The sequence below is a fragment of the Sorex araneus genome, chromosome 1 (genome assembly GCF_027595985.1).
Source record: "Sorex araneus isolate mSorAra2 chromosome 1, mSorAra2.pri, whole genome shotgun sequence".
NCBI classification, from domain to species: Eukaryota; Metazoa; Chordata; class Mammalia; order Eulipotyphla; family Soricidae; genus Sorex; species Sorex araneus.
In genome coordinates this window covers 81,072,455-81,094,137 of record NC_073302.1, presented here as the reverse complement: position 1 = coordinate 81,094,137, position 21,683 = coordinate 81,072,455, and the positions used below count along the sequence as shown (strand labels likewise).

Sequence of the window (21,683 nt, the reverse complement as noted above, 5' to 3'; positions counted from 1 at the left end):
TTCTATAAGGCACATACCACCCTAATACCAAAAACAGAGACATCACAAAAAAAAAAGAAAATTATAGGCTGATATCCCTGATGAACATGGATGCAAAAATCTTCATCAAAATATTAGCAAATAATATTCAATGACTCATCAAAAAGATTATACACCACAACCAAGTAGGATTCATCCCGGGGAAGCAAGGATGGTTTAACATTCACAAGTCAATCAACATAATCCATCATATCAATAAAAGAAAAGATAAAAACCATATGATCATATCAATAGACACAGATAAAGTATCTGACAAGATCCAGCACCCATTTATGAGGAAAACTCTCACCAAATAGAAATTGAAGGAATGCTCCTCAATGTAGACAAAGCCATCTACCACAAGCCAATGCAAGTATTCTCAATGGAGAAAAACTAAAAGCCTTCCCTCTAAGGTCAGGGACAAGATAAGGATACCCACTCTTACCACTACTATTCAATATAGTATTGGAAGTACTTGCCATGGCAGTTAGGCAAGAAAAAGATATTAAGGGCATCCAGGTAGGAAAGGAAGAAATCAAGCTCTCACTATTCGCAGATGACATGATACTATACTTAGAGAACCCTAAGTCCTCTACTAAGAAGCTCCTAGAAACAATAGACTTGTATAGTTAAAGTTGCAGGCTATAAAATCAATAACCAAAAATCCATGGCTTTCCTATATGCAAATAATGTGAGAGAAGAGAGTGATGTGAAAAGAGCAATCCCGTGCACAATCATGCAAAAGAAAATCAAGCACCTCAGAATCAATTAATTAAGGAGGTGAAGGAGAACTACAAAAGAGAACTACAAAACACTACTTCAAGAAATAAAAGAGGACAAGAGGAAATATAAACATATCCCCTGCTGATGGATTGGGAGAATTAACACTGTCAAAATAACAATAGTCCCAAAGCATTATATAGATTCAATGACATCCCTATAAGGGTACCCATGACATTCTTCAAAGAAATTGATTAAACACTTCTGAAATTCATATGGAACAACCAGTACCCACGAATAGCTAATGCAATTCTTGGGGAAAAAAAGATGGGAGATATCAACTTCCCCAACCTCAAACTCTACTACAAAGCGGTAATAATTAAAACAGTATAGTATTGGGACAAAAACAGATCTGCAGACCAAAAGAAAAGGGTTGAATATCCTTACACACATCCTCAAATATATGATCATCTAATCTTTGGTAAGGGGGCAGGAAATATAAAGTGGGAAAAGGAAAGACTCTTTAACAAATGGTGCTGGCAAAATTGGTCAGCTACATGCAAAAAAGTGGGCTCAGACTTCTACTAACACCATGCACAGAAGTCAGATCAAAATGGATTAAAAACCTCACATCAGACCAGAATTTACAAGGTACATTGAAGAAATGTTCAGCAAAACCCTCTGTGACATTGAAGCTAAAGGTATCTTCAGAGATGACATGCCACTGACCAAGCAAGTGAAAACAGAGATAAACAAATAGGATTATCTTAAACTAAGAAGCTGCTGCACCTCAAAAGAAACAGTGACCAGAATCCAAAGACAGTGTACAGAATGGGAAAGGCTATTCACCCAATACCCTTCTCACAATGGGTTAATATCAAGGATATACAAGGCACTGGTTGAACTCTACAAGAAGAAAACATTCAATCCCATCAGAAAATGGTGCGATGAAATGAACAGAAACTTTCTCAAAGAAGAAATTCAAATGGCACAAGGCACATGAAAAAATGCTCTTCATCACCAATCATCAGATGCAGATTAAAACAATGAGATACCATCTCATACCACAGAGACTGGCACACATCCAAAAGAACAGAAGCAACCGTTGGCGTGGATGTTGGGGGAAAGGGACTCGCTTTCACTGTTGGTGGGAATGCCGACTGGTCCAGCCTTTTGGAAAACAATATGGACGTTTCTCAAAAAACTAGAAATTGAGCTCCCATTTGACCCAGCAATACCACTTCTGGGAATATATCCCAAAGATGTAAAAAATACAGTAGAAATGACATCTGCACTTGTATGTTTATTGCCGAACTATTTATAGTAGCCAGAATCTGGAAAAAAACCAAGTGCCCAAGAACAGATTACTGGTTAAAGAAACTTTAGTACATCTATGCAATGGAATACTATGCAGCTGTTAGAAAAGATGAAATCATGAAATTTTCATGTAAGTGGATCAACATGGAAAGTATCATGCTAAGTGAAATGAGTCAGAGAGAGAAGGACATACATAGAACACACTCATTTGTGGAATATAAAGTAACATAGTGGGTGACTAACACCCAAGGGCCAGATAAGGGCCAGGAGTATCGTTCCACGGCTTGGAAGTTAGCCTCACATGCTGGGGGAAATGGTAGCTGGGATAGAGAAGGGACCACTTAGTAAATAATGCTTGGAGGGCTTGATTTGGATGGGAGATGTGTGCTGAAAGTAGACTATGGACCAAACACGATGGCCACTTAGTACTTGTATTGCAAACCATAACATCCAAAAGGAGAAAGAGATTAAAAGGGAATGTGCCTACCACAGACGCAGGGGGAGGAGAGAGGTGGGGAGTGGCGGGAGGGTTACTGGGAACATTGGTGGTGGAGAATGGGCACTGATGGAGGGATGGGTACTCAATCACTGTATGACTGAAACTTAATCACGAAAGTTTTTAAGTCTGTAACTGTATCTCATTAAAACATAATAAAAATTGAAAAATAAAAAGTTAATATTTCTGAACAATTATTTACAGCTAAATATGTTGTTAAGTGTTGAATCAAATAAAAATCACATGAAACGTTGTGAAAAAAAAAAGAATTCAGTTATCTGGGGTTTGTGAGCAAAATCTCCATGCTTTTATGGTGTTGAAGATGGGCTACCTCCCACGCATCTCTCTGCTCTCCAGGAGCCTGGCAGTCATGCTCATGAATGGCCTCTGGCACCAATTAAATTCATTAACCAGCCATGACCCAGGGACTCATAAATAAATCTTTGAAAGAGATCATCAATAAACTGCACAGACGCTTCCAGACCCCAACGTCGCCCTCCAGTTAAAAATTTAACTCCACTGTGGTACACACAGGTGGCTTACTCCTAGACTTGTGTTCAGAGATCACTCCTGGTGGTACTCAAAGAACCATATGGGGTGCTGGGCATCAAACTAGTGCTTCTGGCATGCAAGGGAAGCACCTAAGAATCTGTACTACAATCTCTCTGGCCTCTAAAAGCTGGTGTTTATGTAAAAAATATTTAAAATATTTAAAACTCATTACAATTTTCTGAAATACAAAATAAAAACCTCAATATTATATACAAAAAAAAATAATTAACTCCAGCTGTATCTCCCCATTCAAAAGTTTAGAATTCCTTGAGCATGTGGCCACATTTGCGGCTGCACGACATCTCAAAGTCTACACCACTGACATACCAGAAGTCTTATACAACATCAGATGGGATGTAAAGTAGAAGGCAACCAATCTCAATAAAAAAAAATATTAACACACAAGGATTAACCTGTAACAACATGTTATTAATATTTTATACAAGAGCTTAATGGCTCTGTGGTGAGATACAGTAATCTTCACACTTTTTTCTAAGGGAACCTTTTTGATCATTTTTAGCAAACTATTCAGAACAAGCAATATAAAATTATTTAGGGCCTGCTATTGGGGCAGGCTTGAGTGGTGGTTGGAAAAAATGGGAATAATGGTGGTGGGATTGGTTTGGAATATTGAATGTAAATAAATCATGAACAACTTTATAAAAATAAATACTTTTTTAAAAATATCTAAAATTCAACTATGATTAACTTTTTGAAAATCACTGTTTAAACAAAATTTTTAAAGTATATATGTACAACTTTAAAAAACAAAAAAATCGCCTCTCCTGGGGTTGGAGATGCAACTCAGTGGTAAAAACTGCCTCCCACTTGTGAGGCTATGTTTAATCCCCGGACCACAAACAAAATTAAATATCCTATCATAATAGTTTTCACAACATAAAATTTTTGGGGGGAATAGCCACAACTGGCTGTGCTCAGGACTCCTTCCTTGGCAGTGCTAAGGGGACCATATGGAGTGCGGGGGATTGAACTTGGGCAGGCCGCATGCAAGGCAAACACCCTACACACTGTACTATCACTCTGGCCCAAAATAAACATTTTTGAAACTGTAATTAGATGCATAAAATTCTCTTCAGTGCAGAGGAATAGCTTCAGGGGTAGAAGTGCATACTCAGCATACAGGAGACCTGGCTGGACCCCTGGTGCCGCCTGACCCCTAGACTGCTTGGGGGCTCCCCCAAGCATTGAGTCAGGAGAAGCCCCAGAGAACTGTTGATTGTGGCCCCCAAACAAACAAAACTGATCAACTGTGTACTGGAACATGATGGCAACCGGGTAGACTAATGTGACTCTATGCCAAGCATGCCACAAAGGGCGGCCACATGCACCAGTGACACAGTGATGCAACAATCCACCAACTACAGGAGACATATTGTAAAGTCACCACCATACAATGCATATTATTTCAGGTTGGCATATAAATTTCCTTTTATAGATATTTATACCACAGCCCATAATATATGATCCTGAATTTATCTACAGAAATGAATTTTACTAAGTTTTCTAAAACATATAAAATTATAAAGTTAGCATACAAAGAATTTAAAGGAAATGCTACCAACCAGGAAGCAGTCCTAACAAGATCCCATCTCTGAGAATTCCTAAATGCTTGTTAAATAATTTGCTGAAGAGAGATGTGTCTTGTGAAGATTACTAATCTACATTACTTGAGAAAGTCTGCGTACCTTCATTCCCCAAACTTGACTTTTGTGTTTGATCCTGAATATCGTTCAGTTCAACAAGAGAACAAACAGAGCCTGGCTTTTGATCCCATGAGCGACTTGTAGGCCTAAAAAGAAAAATAAGTCAGGATTCAAAGGTAACTTGTCTGATTGGTCTTTTCTAGTCTGTTCTCAAGTGTCAAAAATTCCTTAAAATGTAGGAATTCTACAAGATACAAATTTTGCAATATTATTTAAAATAAAAGGCTAGGTCCCAGTAGGCCGTAGGAAGCTGTTTGTTGCCACTGTGGCAGCAGAGACAGGAAATACAAAACCATTCTCTCTGAAAACTAAATCCAAGGAACCTAAAGGCTCTAAAACCAATTTTTTTTCCATTGTAAGATTGATGACTTGCATTCAAATACTTGTTTCGTTAGGTAGTTCAATTAGAAAAATCTACCTATGCCAATTTAATGTTAAAAATACACCTTATGGGTGGGAATGTGGCTCCATGGCACAGCACTTCCTCCACATGTGAGAGGCCCTGAGTGTGATTTCCCGCACATGAGCCCGACAGTGCCGGGAGTGATCGCTAAGCACTAAGCCAAGAGCAGACCTGAGCACTGCCAGGTGTGACTCCAAAAAAAAAAAAACATACATTTTAACTTTAAAATCTTTATATATTTTATTATACCACAAGTTTATTAAGTCAGTCCATATTTAACATACCTTATTTCAGATTTCTCTTGTCCTTCCAACTCTTCATCATCACTATTGTCAGAAAACTGGCAGTGGAGGACTTCATCTTGTTCCTCTAAGTGGCCCAGCAGCATCTGACTTCGTGTTCGAAATCCAGCAACTACTTGATCCAGGGAGTACACAGAAGGACTTGTGTAGACCTTACAAGGAATTTTCCCCACCCAACAACAAAAATTGATTTTTAAAAATGTTATATTTATCCTATTATTCAAAATGTTATACAAAGTTAGAGTGAATCACTGAAACTACGCATGCCCCCCCCACACACACACACCTCTTAAAACTCATATTATATGGGGCTGGAATGACAGTACAGTGGGCAGGGCGCTTGCCTTGCACTTGGTTGGCCCAGGTGTGATGCCAGGCATCCCACATAGTCAGTCCCCCAAGCCCGCCAGTAGTAATTCCTGAATGCAGAGCCAGGAATAATCCATGAGCATCAATAGGTGTGGCACAAAAACAAAAGCAAAAGAACTTGTTTCCTGGGACTGGAGCAATAGCACAGTGGGTAGGGCATTTGCCTTGCATGCGGCCGACCCGGGTTAGATTCCCAGCATCCCTTATGGTCCCCTGTGCACCGACAGGGGTAATTCCTGAGGACAGAGCCCAGAGTAACCCCTGTGCATCGCCGGGTGTGACCCAAAAAGCAAAAGAAAAAAACAAAACAAACAAACAAAAAAAACCCTTGTTTTCTACTACTACTGTGACTCAAGAACACAGTTCCCTGAGAATCTGTGCAATTCTTCCTTCTCTTCTAGAAGGTACTTCCAGACTCAGCAGTTTTATGGAACACAGTATTCACAATGAAACCAAAGAAAAACATGATGGAAACATGATTTTTTTAAAAATTGAATCACTGTGAGATACAGTTACAAAACTTTTATGTTTGAGTTTCAGTCATACAATGATTGGACACTCATCCCTCCACCAGGGCACATTCTCCACCACCAATATCCCCAGTATCTACCCCCTTCCAATTCTCCCTCTGCTTCAATGGCAGACAATTTCCCCCATACTCTCTCCTTTGGGGCATTACGGTTTGCAATTTAGATACTGAAAAGCTATCACGTTTGGTCCTTTATCTACTTTCAGCACACATCTCCCATGCAGAACGGTCTCTCCAACCATCATTGACTTAGTGATCCCTTCTCTATCCCACCTGCCTTCTCCCCTAGCTCATGACACAGGCTTCCAATGATGGAGCAATATTCCTGGACCTAGTGATTACTACCCTTGGGTGTCAGTCTCATACTGTTATTTTATATTCCAAAAATGAGTGCAGTCCTTCTATGTCTGTCCCTCTCCTTCTGACTCAGTTCACTTAGCATGATATTCTCCATGATCATCCACTTATAAGCAAATTTCATGACTTCATCTTTCCTAACAGCTGCATAGTATTCCATTGTGTAGATGTACCAAAGTTTCTCTAACTAGTCATCTGTTCTCGGGCACTCAGGTTGTTTTCAGATTCTGGCAATTGTGAACAGTGCTGCAATCAACATCCAGGTGCTTTTTTTTTTTTTTTTTGCTTTTTGGGTCACACCCAGCGATGCTCAGGGGTTACTCCTGGCTTTACACTCAGGAATTACTCCTGGCGGTGCTTGGGGGACCATATGGGATGCCGGGGATTGAACCCAGGTCGGCCGCGTGCAAGGCAAACGCCCTACCCACTGTGCTATCGCTCCAGCCCCCCAGGTGCTTTTTTGCACCCTCAGGATATATTCCCAGAAGTGGTATTGTGGGGTTATATGGAAGCTCAATTTCTAGTTTTTGAAGGAATGTCCATATTGTTTTCCAAAAAGGCTGGACCAGTCGACATTCCCACCAACAGTGAAGGAGAGTCCCTTTTTACCCACATCCACGCCAACACCAGTTGCTTTTGTTCTTTTGAATGTGTGCCAGTCTCTGTAGTGTGAAATGATGTCTCATTGTTGTTTTGATTTGCATCTCCCTGATGATTATCGATGAAGAGCATTTTTTCATGTGCCTTTTGGCCTTTTGTATTTTTTTTTTGAGGAAGCTTCTGTTCATTTCTTCTCCCCATTTTTTTTTTTTTTTGCTTTTTGGGTCACACCCGGTGATGCACAGGGGTTTCTCCTGGTTCTGCACTCAGGAATTACTCCTGGCGGTGCTCAGGGGACCATATGGGATGCTGGGATTCAAACCCGGGTCGGCTGCATGCAAGGCAAATGCCCTACCCACTATGCTAGCACTCCAGCCTAGTCTTCTCCCCATTTTTTGATGGGGTTGGAGGTTTTTTCCCTGTACAATTCTACTCCTGTCTTGTATATCCTGGATATTAACCCCTTATCAGATGGGTATTGGGTAAATATTCTTTCCATTCTGTGGGCTCTCTCTGTATTTTGGTCACTGTTTCTTTTGAGGTGCAGAAGCTTCTTAGTTTGATATAGTCCCATTTGTTTATCTTTGCTTCCACTTGCTTGGTCTGTGGTATTTCATCCTTAAAGATGCTTTTAGCTTTAATGTCATGGAGGAACACGACAGTTCTTAAACACAGCACAGACACTTATCAACAAAGAAGTCCAAACACTACGTAATAGGGAAAGGCAACGGTTTCCCCAATTATAACACTTGGAAACTGTGCTACTTGTGCTGAGGACGTAAAGACCCCCTAAATCTGAATTTCACTGCATGAAGAAAGCCACTCTTACTGTCTCTGGCTGTAAATTTTTTTCTTTTGCTTTTTTGGGTCACACCTGGTGATGCACTGGGGTTACTCCTGGTTCTGCACTCAGGAATCACCCCTGGCGGTGCTCAGGGAACCATATGGGATGCTGGGAATCGAACCCGGGCTGGCCGCGGACAAAGTAAACGCCCTACCCGCTGTGCTATTTTTTACAACCCCCTCTGGCTGTAAGATATTTTTAACTTAGGAATCAGTATGGACTGATTTTTACCCATATTATTTTATGATTTTACCCATATTACAGTGATTTTTCACTGTAATATGGGTAGACAGTGCTAGGTGAATTCATAGTGATATACTATGTTTTTGCATAACACTGTGTTTAATATACTTAATATATGTCACAGACTAAATAGTTTTAAATGCTAGCATAGCGGGTAGGGCGTGTGCCTTGCACACGGCCTACCCAGGTTCTATTTCCAACATCCCATATGGTACTCCGAAGCACCTCTGTTGGGGACTGCTCAGGACCCTGAACGAAAGAGGACCCCGAAACCTTTACCCTGGACAAACCGGAAAATTCCATTATCAGCTTTGCTTGACCTGAGGCACAGGTGCCCTTGTGACAAAGGAAATAGCCAAACTCAAGAGGTAAAAGTAGCCCAGGGAGTTAACTAAGAGACGCCATTTAGCCCCCCATTAAGTAGAATACCTTCCTCTACCTTGTGCATTCCTCCTACCAGATGCTCCTTCCAGATAGACCCTTGCCTTCCCCTCCCCACTATTTCTCAATCTACTCTTGAAGAATGTTGTAAGCCCACCTAATACACCCCGAACCTTTCCTTATTTGGTCTGAGAAGACACTTCCCTGATGATTGACAACTTATGTACCAACCCCCTGCTAAGAAAAGTATAAAACCAGCGTGGCAGTTAATAAAGTTGCCCTTGATCGGCATGTGTCGTCTTGGGCCCCCTATTTATTATCCTCACTAGTTTTATTTCAGGTCGGAACCGCTCACAGAACCCACCCAATTAGGAGCGCTTTCCACTGCTGTCTCTCCGCGGGCCGGAGAGATCTCCGGGGGAAAGCGCACACCTCCAGGAGTAATATCTGAGTAACCCCTGTGCATTACCAGGTGTGATCCAAAAAGAAAAAAATTAAAAATAAATAAATAAATGCTTGCCTAGAACCATTCTATTTTATGTTTATTATATGAGCAATGCACCTATATTCGCAAAATATGAGCCTGGATACAGGAAGAGAACCATCTCCAGAGATGATCTATAGATGATCAGGACACACACAATAATGTTCAATATTGCCCATTATCAGATAAACACAAATCAAAACTATGAGATATCCCTTCACAGTGATAAGAATTGTCCGTACCAGGGGGCCAGAGGCATACTATAGTGGGTAAGACGCTTGCCTTGCATGTGGCCCACCCATATTTAATTCCTGGCACCTCATATAGTTTCCCCGATTACCACCAGGAGTGGTCCCTGAGCACAGAGCCAGAAGCAATTCCCTGGGCATCACCAGATATGGCCCATAACCCACCCTCCTCCCCCCAAAAAAAGGGGAAAAGAATGTCCAGGATCAGAGAGAGAGTATGGGGATAGCATGCTTTCTCTACATATGGCTGATCTCGGTGTGATTAGCATACTGAGCACAGCGCTAGGAGTAATCCCTGAACACTGCCAGGTAAGTCCTCAAAACTCAAAAAAGAAAACAAGAATTGTCTTTACAAAAATGGATGGAAAAAAATGCTGAAGGGCATGCAGAGAAAACCTACAGGATATTGGTTGTGGAGAATGTAAATTTGTGAAAACCAACAAAATGCAAGAGGTTCAGGGCTCAGGTGCATGCTGGGTACTCAGGAGCCCTGGGTTTGACCCCAGCAACACTGACTGTGTCTCCCCTACAATCAGTGAAAACTATGGTGGTTCCTAGAGGGGACAGCAGGTAGATGGAGAAATGAGTAGATGGATCTTTTTGGTGATAGGACGGCACTAGAAGTTTTTGGTGACAGGTGTGGCAAATCCTACACACAAACAAAGAGGGTAATCTATACCCACCCAATTCTATAATGTTGTAGACTAAATAAATCTTACAAGAGGGAAAGAGACCTTGAAAGCAACAATTAAAAACTGCCCTTATGTTTTATTTTTGGGGCCAAAACTGGCTGTGCTCAGGGTATATTCCTGGCTCTCAGCTCAGGGATCACTCCTGGCCAGGCTCAGGGAACCACATGGAGTGTTGGGGATTGAAACCAGGTTAGCTGCATGCAACTTAAGTGCAATATCCTCTTTCTACTATTTCTACAGCCCCCTGCCCTTATATTTTCATGGTTTCTTTTACCAAATATTTCTTTATTCATCACTTCTCTATAACCAAACCTCAGAGCAGTTTTTCAAAAAGGGTAAACATTAATGTCTTATGTTAAAGTAAAATCAGTTTATTAATACAATACAAATTTCTTTAAACTATGAAAGTTTCTAACATCTAGAAGAAACTGTTCAAGCTGGAAAGGAAGACACCCTGCCACCTGATTTTGTTCCTCCACTTTTCATTAAGATCATCTGTCACAGAACTGAATGTTGAAAGTAGATACTTTAGGATATTAGGATATACCTAATAGCTTTTTAGTATTTGTTCCGCAAACCATAATGCCCAAAAGGAAAGAGAGTGAGAGGAAAAGAGAGAAGGAAAGTGCCTGTCACAAAGGAAGGGTGTGGAGATGGCGGGAGGGAAATGGGGGCAGTTGTGGTGACAAGTGTGCACTGGTGAAGAGATGGGTGTTGGAACAGTGTATGACTGAAACCCAACCATGAACAGATTTGTAATGATATATTTCATGGTGATTCAATTAAAAATAAATTAATTTCATTTAAAAATAAAAGGCACTGGAAAAAAAGATCATCTGTCAGTCACATCAGCACCATGAAGCATAATAAAGTTTTCTAAATGGACATCCAATTTGGGAAAATATTCATATAAGAATATTTGGGGGGCTGGAGCGATAGCACAGTGGGTAGGGCGTTTGCCTTGCACGCGGCCGACCCGGGTTCGAATCCCAGCATCCCATATGGTCCCCTGAGCACCGCCAGGAGTAATTCCTGAGTGTAGAACCAGGAGTAACCCCTGTGCATCGCCGGGTGTGACCCAAAAAGCAAAAAAAAAAAAAAAAAAAAAAAAGAATATTTGGGTCAGTTTTCATAAAATTATACCAAATATATCAATTAGTTATATCTTTTGTTTCATTCATTTTTCATGATACCATAATTTATTAAATCTCAACTGTAATATAGTCTATTTTTTTATACCATCAAGAAGAAAAAGAACAAGTTTTGTTTTTTTTTTTTTGCTTTTTGGGTCACACACAGCAATGCACAAGGGTTATTCCTGGCTCTGAACTCATGAATTACTCCTGGCAGTGTTCAGGGGACCATATGGGATGCAGGGAATCAAACCTGGGTCAGCCACCTGCAAGGCAAATGCCCTACCCCTGTGCTATCGCTCCAGCCCACAAACAGCAAGCTTTTGACACAATTGATGACATGCCATCAACTACAAAGTATACGCTTTTCATCAAAGCTGATAAAGGGAGAAAAAAGCTACCCTAAAAATCTATGAAATATACTAAACTTCATCCAACATTTGTGCTTTTAATTTAAACCTACCTTATTACTGAGATTACCTCTTAATTTTTTTCTTACAGATCAACACATAACAGTAAATAATGAATAACAGCAGCTCTTGGCCTTTACAGTATCTTACTTAACATGTTAAGGAAGCAAAAACATCTCTTAAATAATATGTAAGTTAAATCAAGATTTGAGTTTGCAGTCTATCAGCTGAATTATGACTATTAAAGGCAAATTGGGTGTTTTCCTTCTCTCCTACTTGTACAGTACTATTTATGTAAAAGGGGACACATCCTCAGGATTTCCACAGAAGATATGCCCTATAATTCCATTTTTATGATTGAGATACTTGCAGGGTGCCCAGGATGGCTCACGAGCAGAAGTGTCTGCTTTGGGAGCGTGAGATCCCGAGTTTGAGCCCTGGTGCAGCCCACATGCACCAAAAGAGGTGGCTGGTTTGTCTCTGCTGACTGGTACAAGAATACAACCTCTGCTACACAGTAAGATACGTGAGAGCACCGCGACTAAGGCACACCACACCTGGTAAGCGCCACCAGCAGTGAGCCCTGAACAGGAGTGTGGGCACCACAGCGCCCTCCAGTGGGCTCGACAGCCAGAGTAGCTGACAGCACAAGCAAGGGATGTGACCCTCCCCAGCAAGGGTGCAAGCACTGCGAGCCCAGTCTGCACCAGCAAAGGGAATGGAAGGGAGCAAAACTGTTTTAAAAAACTATATCTGGAAACAATTTAAAAGTGCAACAGCAGATCCAAGTGCAGAGTACCAACACCCATTTGAAACCATGCAAACAGGCTGGAGAGAAAGTGCAGTGTTTACTTAAGGCAGCCTTTCCATATGCCACATCCCCCACCCCAACCCCTCACCAGACCCTGCCAAGACTGATCCACCCAGTCCTACACAAAACTAAACAGATCAACAGTAACATGCTTTCTGCTTTAAAATCCAAGCACTCAGCTGATTCGATTTTCAGTATGATCTCCCTGAGCATGTCAGGTGTGATGCTGAAATACCAAAAAATACTTATAAGCAAGCTAGTCGGGTTAGGGAGATGGTGCTAAGAGCTGTAGTGCATGAATTGCAAGCTGGAGGTCTGGGTTTGAGCTCCAGCACTGTGTGAGCCCTGAGCCCCAAGATGCTTTCACCCTGAAATCAAAACCGCAGCAATATGGTGGAAGGATGGGTAAATGATCACTGTATGACTGAAATGCAAACACAATAGTTCATAAGTTTGTAACTGTACCTCACAGTGATTCACTAATAAAAAAAAAAACAACAACAATAAAAAGTCCAACAAAAAAATTCCAACCTGAAAACCCTGTAGGCAGAAGACAGTTCTCACTGTGTAGCCCCCAGGCACTGAGCTGTGCTGACAGCAGGTGCCCCAGGCCTGGGCAGAAGCACGGGCTCGGCTAAACCCTCTCTGAGACCCTGTGTCACACCACTCGGACAGACGGGATCCAGGACTCCTACAAGGATGACTGAATGTCCAGGCCTACACGGCCCCGCTGGTGCTCACCCGAAGCAGATGCCTCTCCTACTGTCACTGACTGTAATTACTTCACTCTCACTTACATCACCTCCCTTCAGAAAGTTAATGAGTAGAACAAAAAAAAAATCACAAATTAAATTTCTTCCCAAGAAATCCTATTGCACATATTTACACACACCCCGGGGAGAAGGAAGTGAAGAACGCTGACGCTCCTCTTGTGTAGCCTAAGAGAGAAGGAGGAAACCAGAGATAAGCCCAGGGGCTGCCTGGGTGGCAGTACCAGAGAGAGCATGGAACCATGAAGCAGTTCTCTGGGAGCAGAGCGACACAGAGCCAGGGCCACTGTCTGCCAAGTGCAGCATCCACCTGTCCCCTCTTCCTAACAACCAGACCCGCTGTTCTGTTTGCTGTGGCCATTTGGCTGGTCAGCAGCAGGCCACCGCTAGTGCTGTTTGCTGGCCGAGGTCCTGAGCGCTCAGCTCGTCCCACCCAGTCACCCTCCCCCGCCGGCAGCATCAGCCGTGCCCAAACCTGCCCTGGGAGTGCTTTCCTGGAACGAGGAGCATGTGACTGGGTTTCCAGTGGTCTGGGCATGCAGCATTAAAATCCCACACACATATTTACAAAGAAAAATTAAAATTAAACTTCATACGGATCACCCTTTTTAAGTAAGGCTGTTTGTAAGACTAAATAGGACAAATCATTCTGAAAACAATCAGACAGAACATATAAACTTTAAAAAAAAAAACTTCCAACCTTATCTCAACCTTATGTTGCTAAAGCAAGACAAAATTCATGATGATATGATGATTGGGGCTGGAGCGATAGCACAGCGGGTAGGGCATTTGCTTTGCACACAGCCGACCCGGGTTCGAATCCCAGCATTCTATATGGTCCCCAGAGCACCGCCAGGGGTAATTCCTGAGTGCAGAACCAGGAGTAACCCCTGTGCATCACCAGGTATGACCCAAAAAAAGAAAAAAAAATTCATGATGATTTACAGTTGTTAGGTATGAAAATATTGTGGTATGGGGGCTGGAGCGATAGCACAGCGGGTAGGGCGTTTGCCTTGCAAGCGGCCGACCCAGGTTCCATTCCCAGCATCCCATATGGTCCCCTGAGCACTGCCAGGGGTAATTCCTGAGTTTAGAGCCAGGAGTAACCCCTGTGCATCGCCAGGTGTGACCCAAGAAGCAAAATAAATAAATTTTTTTAAAAAAAGAAAATATTGTGGTAAAGGAAATCTTTTTTTCCACAAGGAAGTGTTCACCACTTTCAACTATTCTTTTTAATACATTTTTATGTATTAATTGTAATCAAGAGGCTCTCTGCCCGCACGCCTGGCTGTCTTCCCTATGGCCCCTCGGAGGGGATGGGCTCCAGCTTCCCTTCCCTCCTCGAGCAGAACTCCTGGCGGCCGAAGACCACCAGAACCTAGCAACAGCCACGCTCAAGGCCCCTCTCCACACGTTTGGACAGGCCTCATGCATGAAGGTACTGGCAGAGGAACCCAAGTGTGTGTAATCCCAACATCCAGAGACTTAAATGCAAGCTCCCAGAAGCGTGTGGCCGCTTCGCAACCATGCGATATCTTAGAACCTACTTCTCCCTCTGGGAGAAACTAGCAAGCTACTGAGAGTTTCCTGCCCATATGGGAGAGCCTTGCAAGCTTCCCATGATGTATTCATATCCTAAAGCCAATAACAAGCCAGATTTCATTCCCCTGACCCTGAAAGAGCCTCCAATGTGGCATCATTAAGAAGGCCGAACGGAGAGAGGCTTCTAAAATCTCAGGGATAGGATAAATGGAGAAGTTACTGAGTCCGCTCAAGAAATCGATGAACAATGGGATTTCGTGATCGTGACTGTGAATTGTAATCAAAACCATGCTTAAAAGGCACATGAAACCAAGTTCCTCAAAGCCTGTTAAGACTACACACACACACACACACACACACACACACACACACACACACACACACACACAATGTATGTTACGTTTTGAATCTCAAAATAAAAAGATCAGTGTTGATACTTTACCTTCCTGGAACCTGATCCTGGGACATAAACATAATGCCCCAAACGAGTATCTAACGGGACGGTGTGTGGTCTCCTTTCGGATATTCTGGCATCTGGCCCATCTCCACAAATTTCCTTGACTGAAGAAGCCATCGACAGATTAAGTTTTGTTAGTTCTTCACTCAGCTGATCCACAAGAAATTGCTGTTCTATTATTTTTTCAGTCTTTGTGAGAGATGAGAATTTTAAAAAGAGAGCTTAATATGTGTAGGTTATGATACAAATAAATTGTACATTGATCAAAATCACAACTATCTTAAGAGGACACTACAGTTTCATTTATACAAAGACTAGTCTTTTGATATTCATAAATCCATAGAAATATATCAAGTGGTAAAAACTTAAACAGTAGACAGCAACAGAGTCTAAAGAACCAAATACAGAGAGCTCAAGGGACCGATCACAAGCCTGACATTCAGGGGCTTCAGAATTTGATCCCTGTAGCCAAGAGCAACCCTCTGGTACTGAGTGGGACAAGCAGGTCTGGTCCAAAACCCAAAACACAAAAGTAAAAAAAAGAAAAGCTACTAAAAGAAAACACTGGTTATTTTAATAGAGCAAAGCATTCTGATTATCTTATTTAAATAACACCATGAATAGCTGAGTGAAACTTAGTAAGGAGAGACAAGAAAACTAACCAAGGAAAGAAACAGAGCGGGAGTGACCTCCCACTCGGCCAATCCTGGCTCAGTTCCTAGCATTCCATATAGTCACCTCCCCTCCCCCTGTACCCCAGCCCCACCAGGAATAATTACTGAGCACAGAGACAGAATAATTAAAAATCAAAGACTGGAAGATAATATAGAAATACATTCAAAAGAACGGATAATGGAAAGGACTGCTCTTTAAATGCAGAACATTAGCTGAAAATAGTTACAGGATGTAGGGTAATGTTGGTTTGCCCTTCCTCCCTGGCTGCTGGGAGCTCGTGTTTGTTGATTGCCTCCCAGCCTGCCAATTACCTTTGTCTCCTGATCAGACTCTGATTGTAAACATTGTCTTTCTCTTCTCCCTACTGTCCTGTGCATGGTTAGCTATTTCAGAGCAACTGCTTTTTAAGACAGTTAAAAAGACAATCCTGTGGCTTGGGAGTTGATTGACTCCAGATAAGATTACCTCCTGAACATCTGCTCTCTCGACTTAAGCTGCAGTTACCCTTACTTCCTAGATCCCCAAAAGCGGGGTCCTAACGAGGGACTGGATGGACCCAGGGCAAGGGTGAGCTAGCTACCCTGGCATCAAAATGGGCCTGGCCAAAGTGCTTAACGATAAGTTAAGAGCTTGGTCATGGACAAATTGTCATGATCCAAAATGTAATAACTAGATTTGGACCCTGCTGGGGTTAGAGATGATTAATCCGGCCTGAGCACTATAGTCTGAGTCTGTGGTGAGATGTTCCTGGGAGAGTCACCCTATAAGCCTAAAAGTATCTATTACTGTGTCCATACAGAATGGCAAATATTAGGAAGTAGAATTAAAGATGTTAATTAAATTGCAGGTCTAAGAAGAGGAGAAACACACCTTAAGGGCTGTTTTGCCCTCATGGGCTGCAGGTGGTGGGGAAGACTGGAAAAACATTTTGATTGCACTTCCCGTGGGGAGGCGTGTGGTTGGAGAGGAGTGGTGAGAGAAGAAAAAAGAGTGGCTGCAGGGAGGAGGTGGAAGGTTGCTGCGGAGGTAAAGAGAGGAAGGAGCAATGGAGGGAGGAGGTGACAGAGGGACGAGTAAATTGAGTGAGACAGAGAGTTCCAGGAAGACTGAGGGAGAGACTGAGATGGAGAGAAGAGAAGGTTTCGAGTTAGAGAGAAGGCTGAGAGCTGAGAGTAAGAGTGGGCGGGGAGATTGGAGAGGAATCACAGAGAGAGTTGGAGAGGGAGTTAGAGAGTTGGAGAGAGCTGGGAGAGACGAGAGATGGAATAAACGGCAACTAATCAGCAACCAGCTTGGCCCTCATTCTTCCTTCGTTCATCCAAGGCAACAGCCGTCCCGGGTGGAGAGGTGGCGAGAGAGCCGCCCAGAGAGCCCATGAACATCCTTTCACGTGTAATCCCCGAGCGAAGGAGTTTATACAGCCCTGAGACAGAGAATTTTCACAACAGGGCCAGGAGACCGGGTCCAAGGAAGGAAGCTTGCCGTAAAGGGGGAGCGGAAGTGCAGGGAGTGGACAGAGAAGCGACCACTATGACAATGAGAATTGGAAATGCTCACTCTGGACAAGAACTGAGTGCTGAAAGGAACTAAAGTGATATGCATGATAGCCTTTCAGTAACAGTACTGCAAAGCTCAGGGCCTAAAAGGGGAGGAGTGGGGGGGAACAGGGGAGAGGGAGGAGGAGGAGGAGGAGGAGGAGGAGGAGGAGGAGGAGGAGAAAAGTATCTGAGGACTAGGGTAGGGCAAAAGAAAACTGTGGACATTGGTGGTGGGAAATGCACAATGATGAAGGGAAGGATGTTGGAACACTGTATGAATGAAACATGATTATGAACAATTTTGTTACTGTGTATCTCACGGTGATTCAACTAGAAAATGTATTTTGGAGTTGGCGACAACTGTAGACATGGAGATGAATAAGGCCTAACTCCCGGGGAAGCCTTCCTCACAAGCATGTTTCAGTCCCCTCTTCCCCGTGTCCCACAGCACCAAGAGCAGAACCTGGCAAGTTTGTCACTATGAGTCAGGCAGCTTCTGCATCAGGCCAGGAGCCCTCATGAGCATGAGAGCACCACAGCTGTAACCTGCAGGCCTCAACCAAGAATGTCCCCCCGGCAAACACTTGTACAAACACTGAAATAAAAATGTGCCAACCTGGGCAAGCCCCAGGATTGTATGTGCAAGCACCAGAGCACGACACACAACAGCCAGGAGGTAGCACAGTGAACACCGCGCAAGCAACACTGTCAGTAGCACAGTAGCGATGACAAGGAGCAGAAGGGTGCAGGGACTGCAAGGAACAATGATGATTACAGAAAGTCATCCAAAAGCATCACTGAAAGTAAAAATCAAGCCCCAAGAGAATAAAAAAGATTTGCAACCATATCATCAACAAAAATCTTACACCCAGAAGATATGCCAAACTTGCTCAAATTAACTTGAAACTTGAAAACAGAGCCAAGAGAAAGACAAGCAAAGGAACCGAACAAGCCCTTCACAAAAGATGTGCAGAACCTGGAGTCACTGACGGAGAGAACCGGCACCGCTGTCTGCCTGAAACACCTCTACTTAAAGTACTGTAAATCACTATGCAAAATGAAGGGGTAGGGGGAATATACCCGAGAGAGACATAGCAAAGCTGTGACATACACGCATATCTATGTGAGAGTTCAGAGTCCCTAATCACAACACTCATGTGAGCCAGCTGAAGCCCTGGTGGCCCCCTAAGCACCAACAGGGGTACCTTGATAGTCCTCAGCAACACAAAACTGTCATATCTATGCTGGGATAAGCACTTCTGGGAGTGGACCCCAAGCCTCTCAAGCACCAGAGGTGCGGCCTCTAATTTTTTTATTATCCATGTAGCAAAAAAATTTTTGACTTTCCTAGTTATCAGGTAAAAGTGAATTTAAACCAGAATATAATAATAGAATAAGATATAAAAATTAACAAGTATTGGCAAACAGAGGGAGCAACAAGGAACATCCATAAAGTGATGATGTAATTATAAACTGAATAGTTCAGCATTATTTACCAAATTAGAAGATTAGCTTATCCCATTCAGTGCTGTAGTCCTAGGAACCCCTAAAAAGCACTCTCCTCTAGAACAGAACTGTTCCCACAAGGGGCTGAGACCACCTCAGGCAGGGTCACGTCGGAGTTGGGGGGTAAAGAGAGATTAGTAAAATAAAGTTGCAATTTGTTGTCAGTAACGGTTCGATCTGTATCTGTGAACCTGGGGTCACCTACGTGTTTACTGGTCAGAAAAGGGTTACCAGTAGAAATTTAAGAAGTTGGGGCCGGAATGATAGCACAGCGGGAAGGGCGTTTGCCTTGCACGCGGCCGACCTGGGTTCGATCCCCGGCATCCCATATGGGCTCCCCAGCACCGGCAGGGGTAATTCCTAAGTGCATGAGCCAGGAGTAAGCCCTGTGCATTGTCGGGTGTGACCCAAAAAGCAAAAAAAAAAAAAAAAAAAAAAAAAGAATAAGTGCAAGTCACAAGGGCTCAGTTGGCATTGTGAAGAGAGTTGGATTGAGATGGACTCTGCTGATTCCTTAAAGCTAAGGTTTCTCAATGTAAGAAGGCATACTAAAAAGCTTTTATAATGGGGTAGACAACCAGGTATTTCAAGCTCTTGGATCCTATTTTGAAAGAAGGAAAGAATTTTTAAAGTGATACTCATAATTACGATCAGAATCCAATTGTTATTTTGACTCAATGATTGGATGCCTATTCATCTGTGTCATCACTTGTACTGTCATTCAGATTGATTTCCATGTTAAAATTATTAGAAATACTATAACCCAGAAAACTGTCAACACAGATAATGTCTATGTTGTTATACGGTCTGTATTGTCGCATACAAAAAGTCACACAATGCCTACCTAAGTCAATATAACCTCCTAAGGGAGAAGTAAAATCACTAGAAGGGGTTTTGTCACCTTCAGAATTATTGGAAATTTTTGATGTATAAAAATAAGATATAGTATTTTCCTTCTGTCTGCCTTTTCTTTTAAATTGTATGCCAAATTTAAAAGACTTTGGAACCCAGAAGGGCGTTTACTCAGCAAGTCATAGGAAAGCCAAAGTGTCTGATTATCTGTATGTCTTTTTATTTTTAAGTGTCTCCTTTTAATTCCCTCTGACATGAATGTGTAATGCTGAGAGTCTATGCTAATAAAGAACGTGTCCACAAGAAAAAAAAAAAAGCTAAGGTTTCTCCTTGTATTGTTGGTATCGAAGGATTCTTTAAGATGGAATAAAAGTGATTGGATTTTACTAGATTTTTTTGTGCTTTTAATGTACCACTGGGGCTGGAGCAATAGTGCAGCAGGTAGGACATTCACCTTGCATGCGGCCAACCTGGGTTTGATTCCTCCACCCCTCTTGGAGAGCTTGGCAAGCTACTGAGAGTATCTCGCCCACACAGCAGAGTCTGGCAAGCAACCCATGCAACAGGTAAGGTGCCTGGTCTTGCACATAGCCAACTTGGGTTCAATCGCTGGCACTGCATATGGTTTCCAAGCACCACCAGGAATGATCCTTAAGCACAGAATCAGGAGTAAGCCCTGAGCAGAACTGGGAGTGGCCCACCCCCCCAAAGAAAAAAGCAAAGCAAGATTAATAACCTCAAAAGTTTAAATCATATAATTATATTCTAAATCTTAACATTTCCTGGGGCTGGAGTGATAGCACAGCGGGTAGGGCGTTTGCCTTGTATGCAGCCGACCCGGGTTCGATCCCCGGCATCCCATATGGTCCCCCAAGCACTGCCAGGAGTAATTCCTGAGTGCAAAGCCAGGAGTAACCCCTGAGCATCGCTGGGTGTGACCCAAAAAGCAAAAAATTTAAAAAAATTTAAAAAATAATAAAATAAATCTTAACATTTCCTTGAGAAACAACTGAAGAGAAAATATGGCAGAAAGATAACTGTAACATGATTTACAAATTCTTTGTGTTTGTGAAACAGAAAGTTGAGCTAGTAACAAAAATGGGCCAGGAAGATAGCTCAAAGATACAGCACATGCTCTGCATGCGAAAGGCCTGGGTTCAATTCCTGCAGGGCCCCTCAGCAACCAGGAATTGCAACCCCTGAGCTCCTTACCAGGAATAGCACCAGAGCATCATTGGATGTGCTATGTCCAACCTCACTGAAAAGGTATCCCCTTTACCTCATCTTAGTGAGGAAAACTAATCACTTTTTTTGTGCTAGTGATTCAGAACTCTTTCACTGAGCATCAGTGGGTATGCCCCCTCCCCCAAAGATAAAAGCATAAGTTATTCTAAAAAATGTCTTTAAAAAATCTACAGGACTAGAAATACAGAAACACTACCTGCAATCTATTCACATTTTGTGCTTCTTTCAAAGACAGAATGTGTCCTTTGTTTTCCTGTGTCATTACTTGCATCTGATCCTTGAGCTCCTTCACCTCTTGTTCCTTCTGAGTAAACAGTACTTCATCGGCATCAAGAGCACACTAAAAGGGAGGGACGACATCGGGAGAGTCACCACGGAAATACCTGAGAGTCCTCTAAGACCAGAAAGCCAGTATTTTAATGAAGGCTTCCTTATGTTACTTCAATTCTTTTCTTAGCCTGTTTA

At 42.5% G+C, this 21,683-nt stretch overlaps 1 protein-coding gene across 1 annotated transcript in view; it reads right to left on the bottom strand.

The window, feature by feature from the left end:
- KIF27 (kinesin family member 27) overlaps positions 1-21,683 on the bottom strand; it is a 129,390-nt gene that overhangs the window by 70,893 nt on the left and 36,814 nt on the right. The window contains exons 5-8 of the mRNA XM_004600099.2: positions 21,415-21,558; positions 15,388-15,591; positions 5,515-5,684; positions 4,810-4,913 (exon numbers count right to left, since the gene is read on the bottom strand). Coding sequence (XP_004600156.2) covers positions 4,810-4,913; positions 5,515-5,684; positions 15,388-15,591; positions 21,415-21,558 — 622 coding nt within the window. The remainder of the gene's footprint in view (positions 1-4,809; positions 4,914-5,514; positions 5,685-15,387; positions 15,592-21,414; positions 21,559-21,683) is intronic.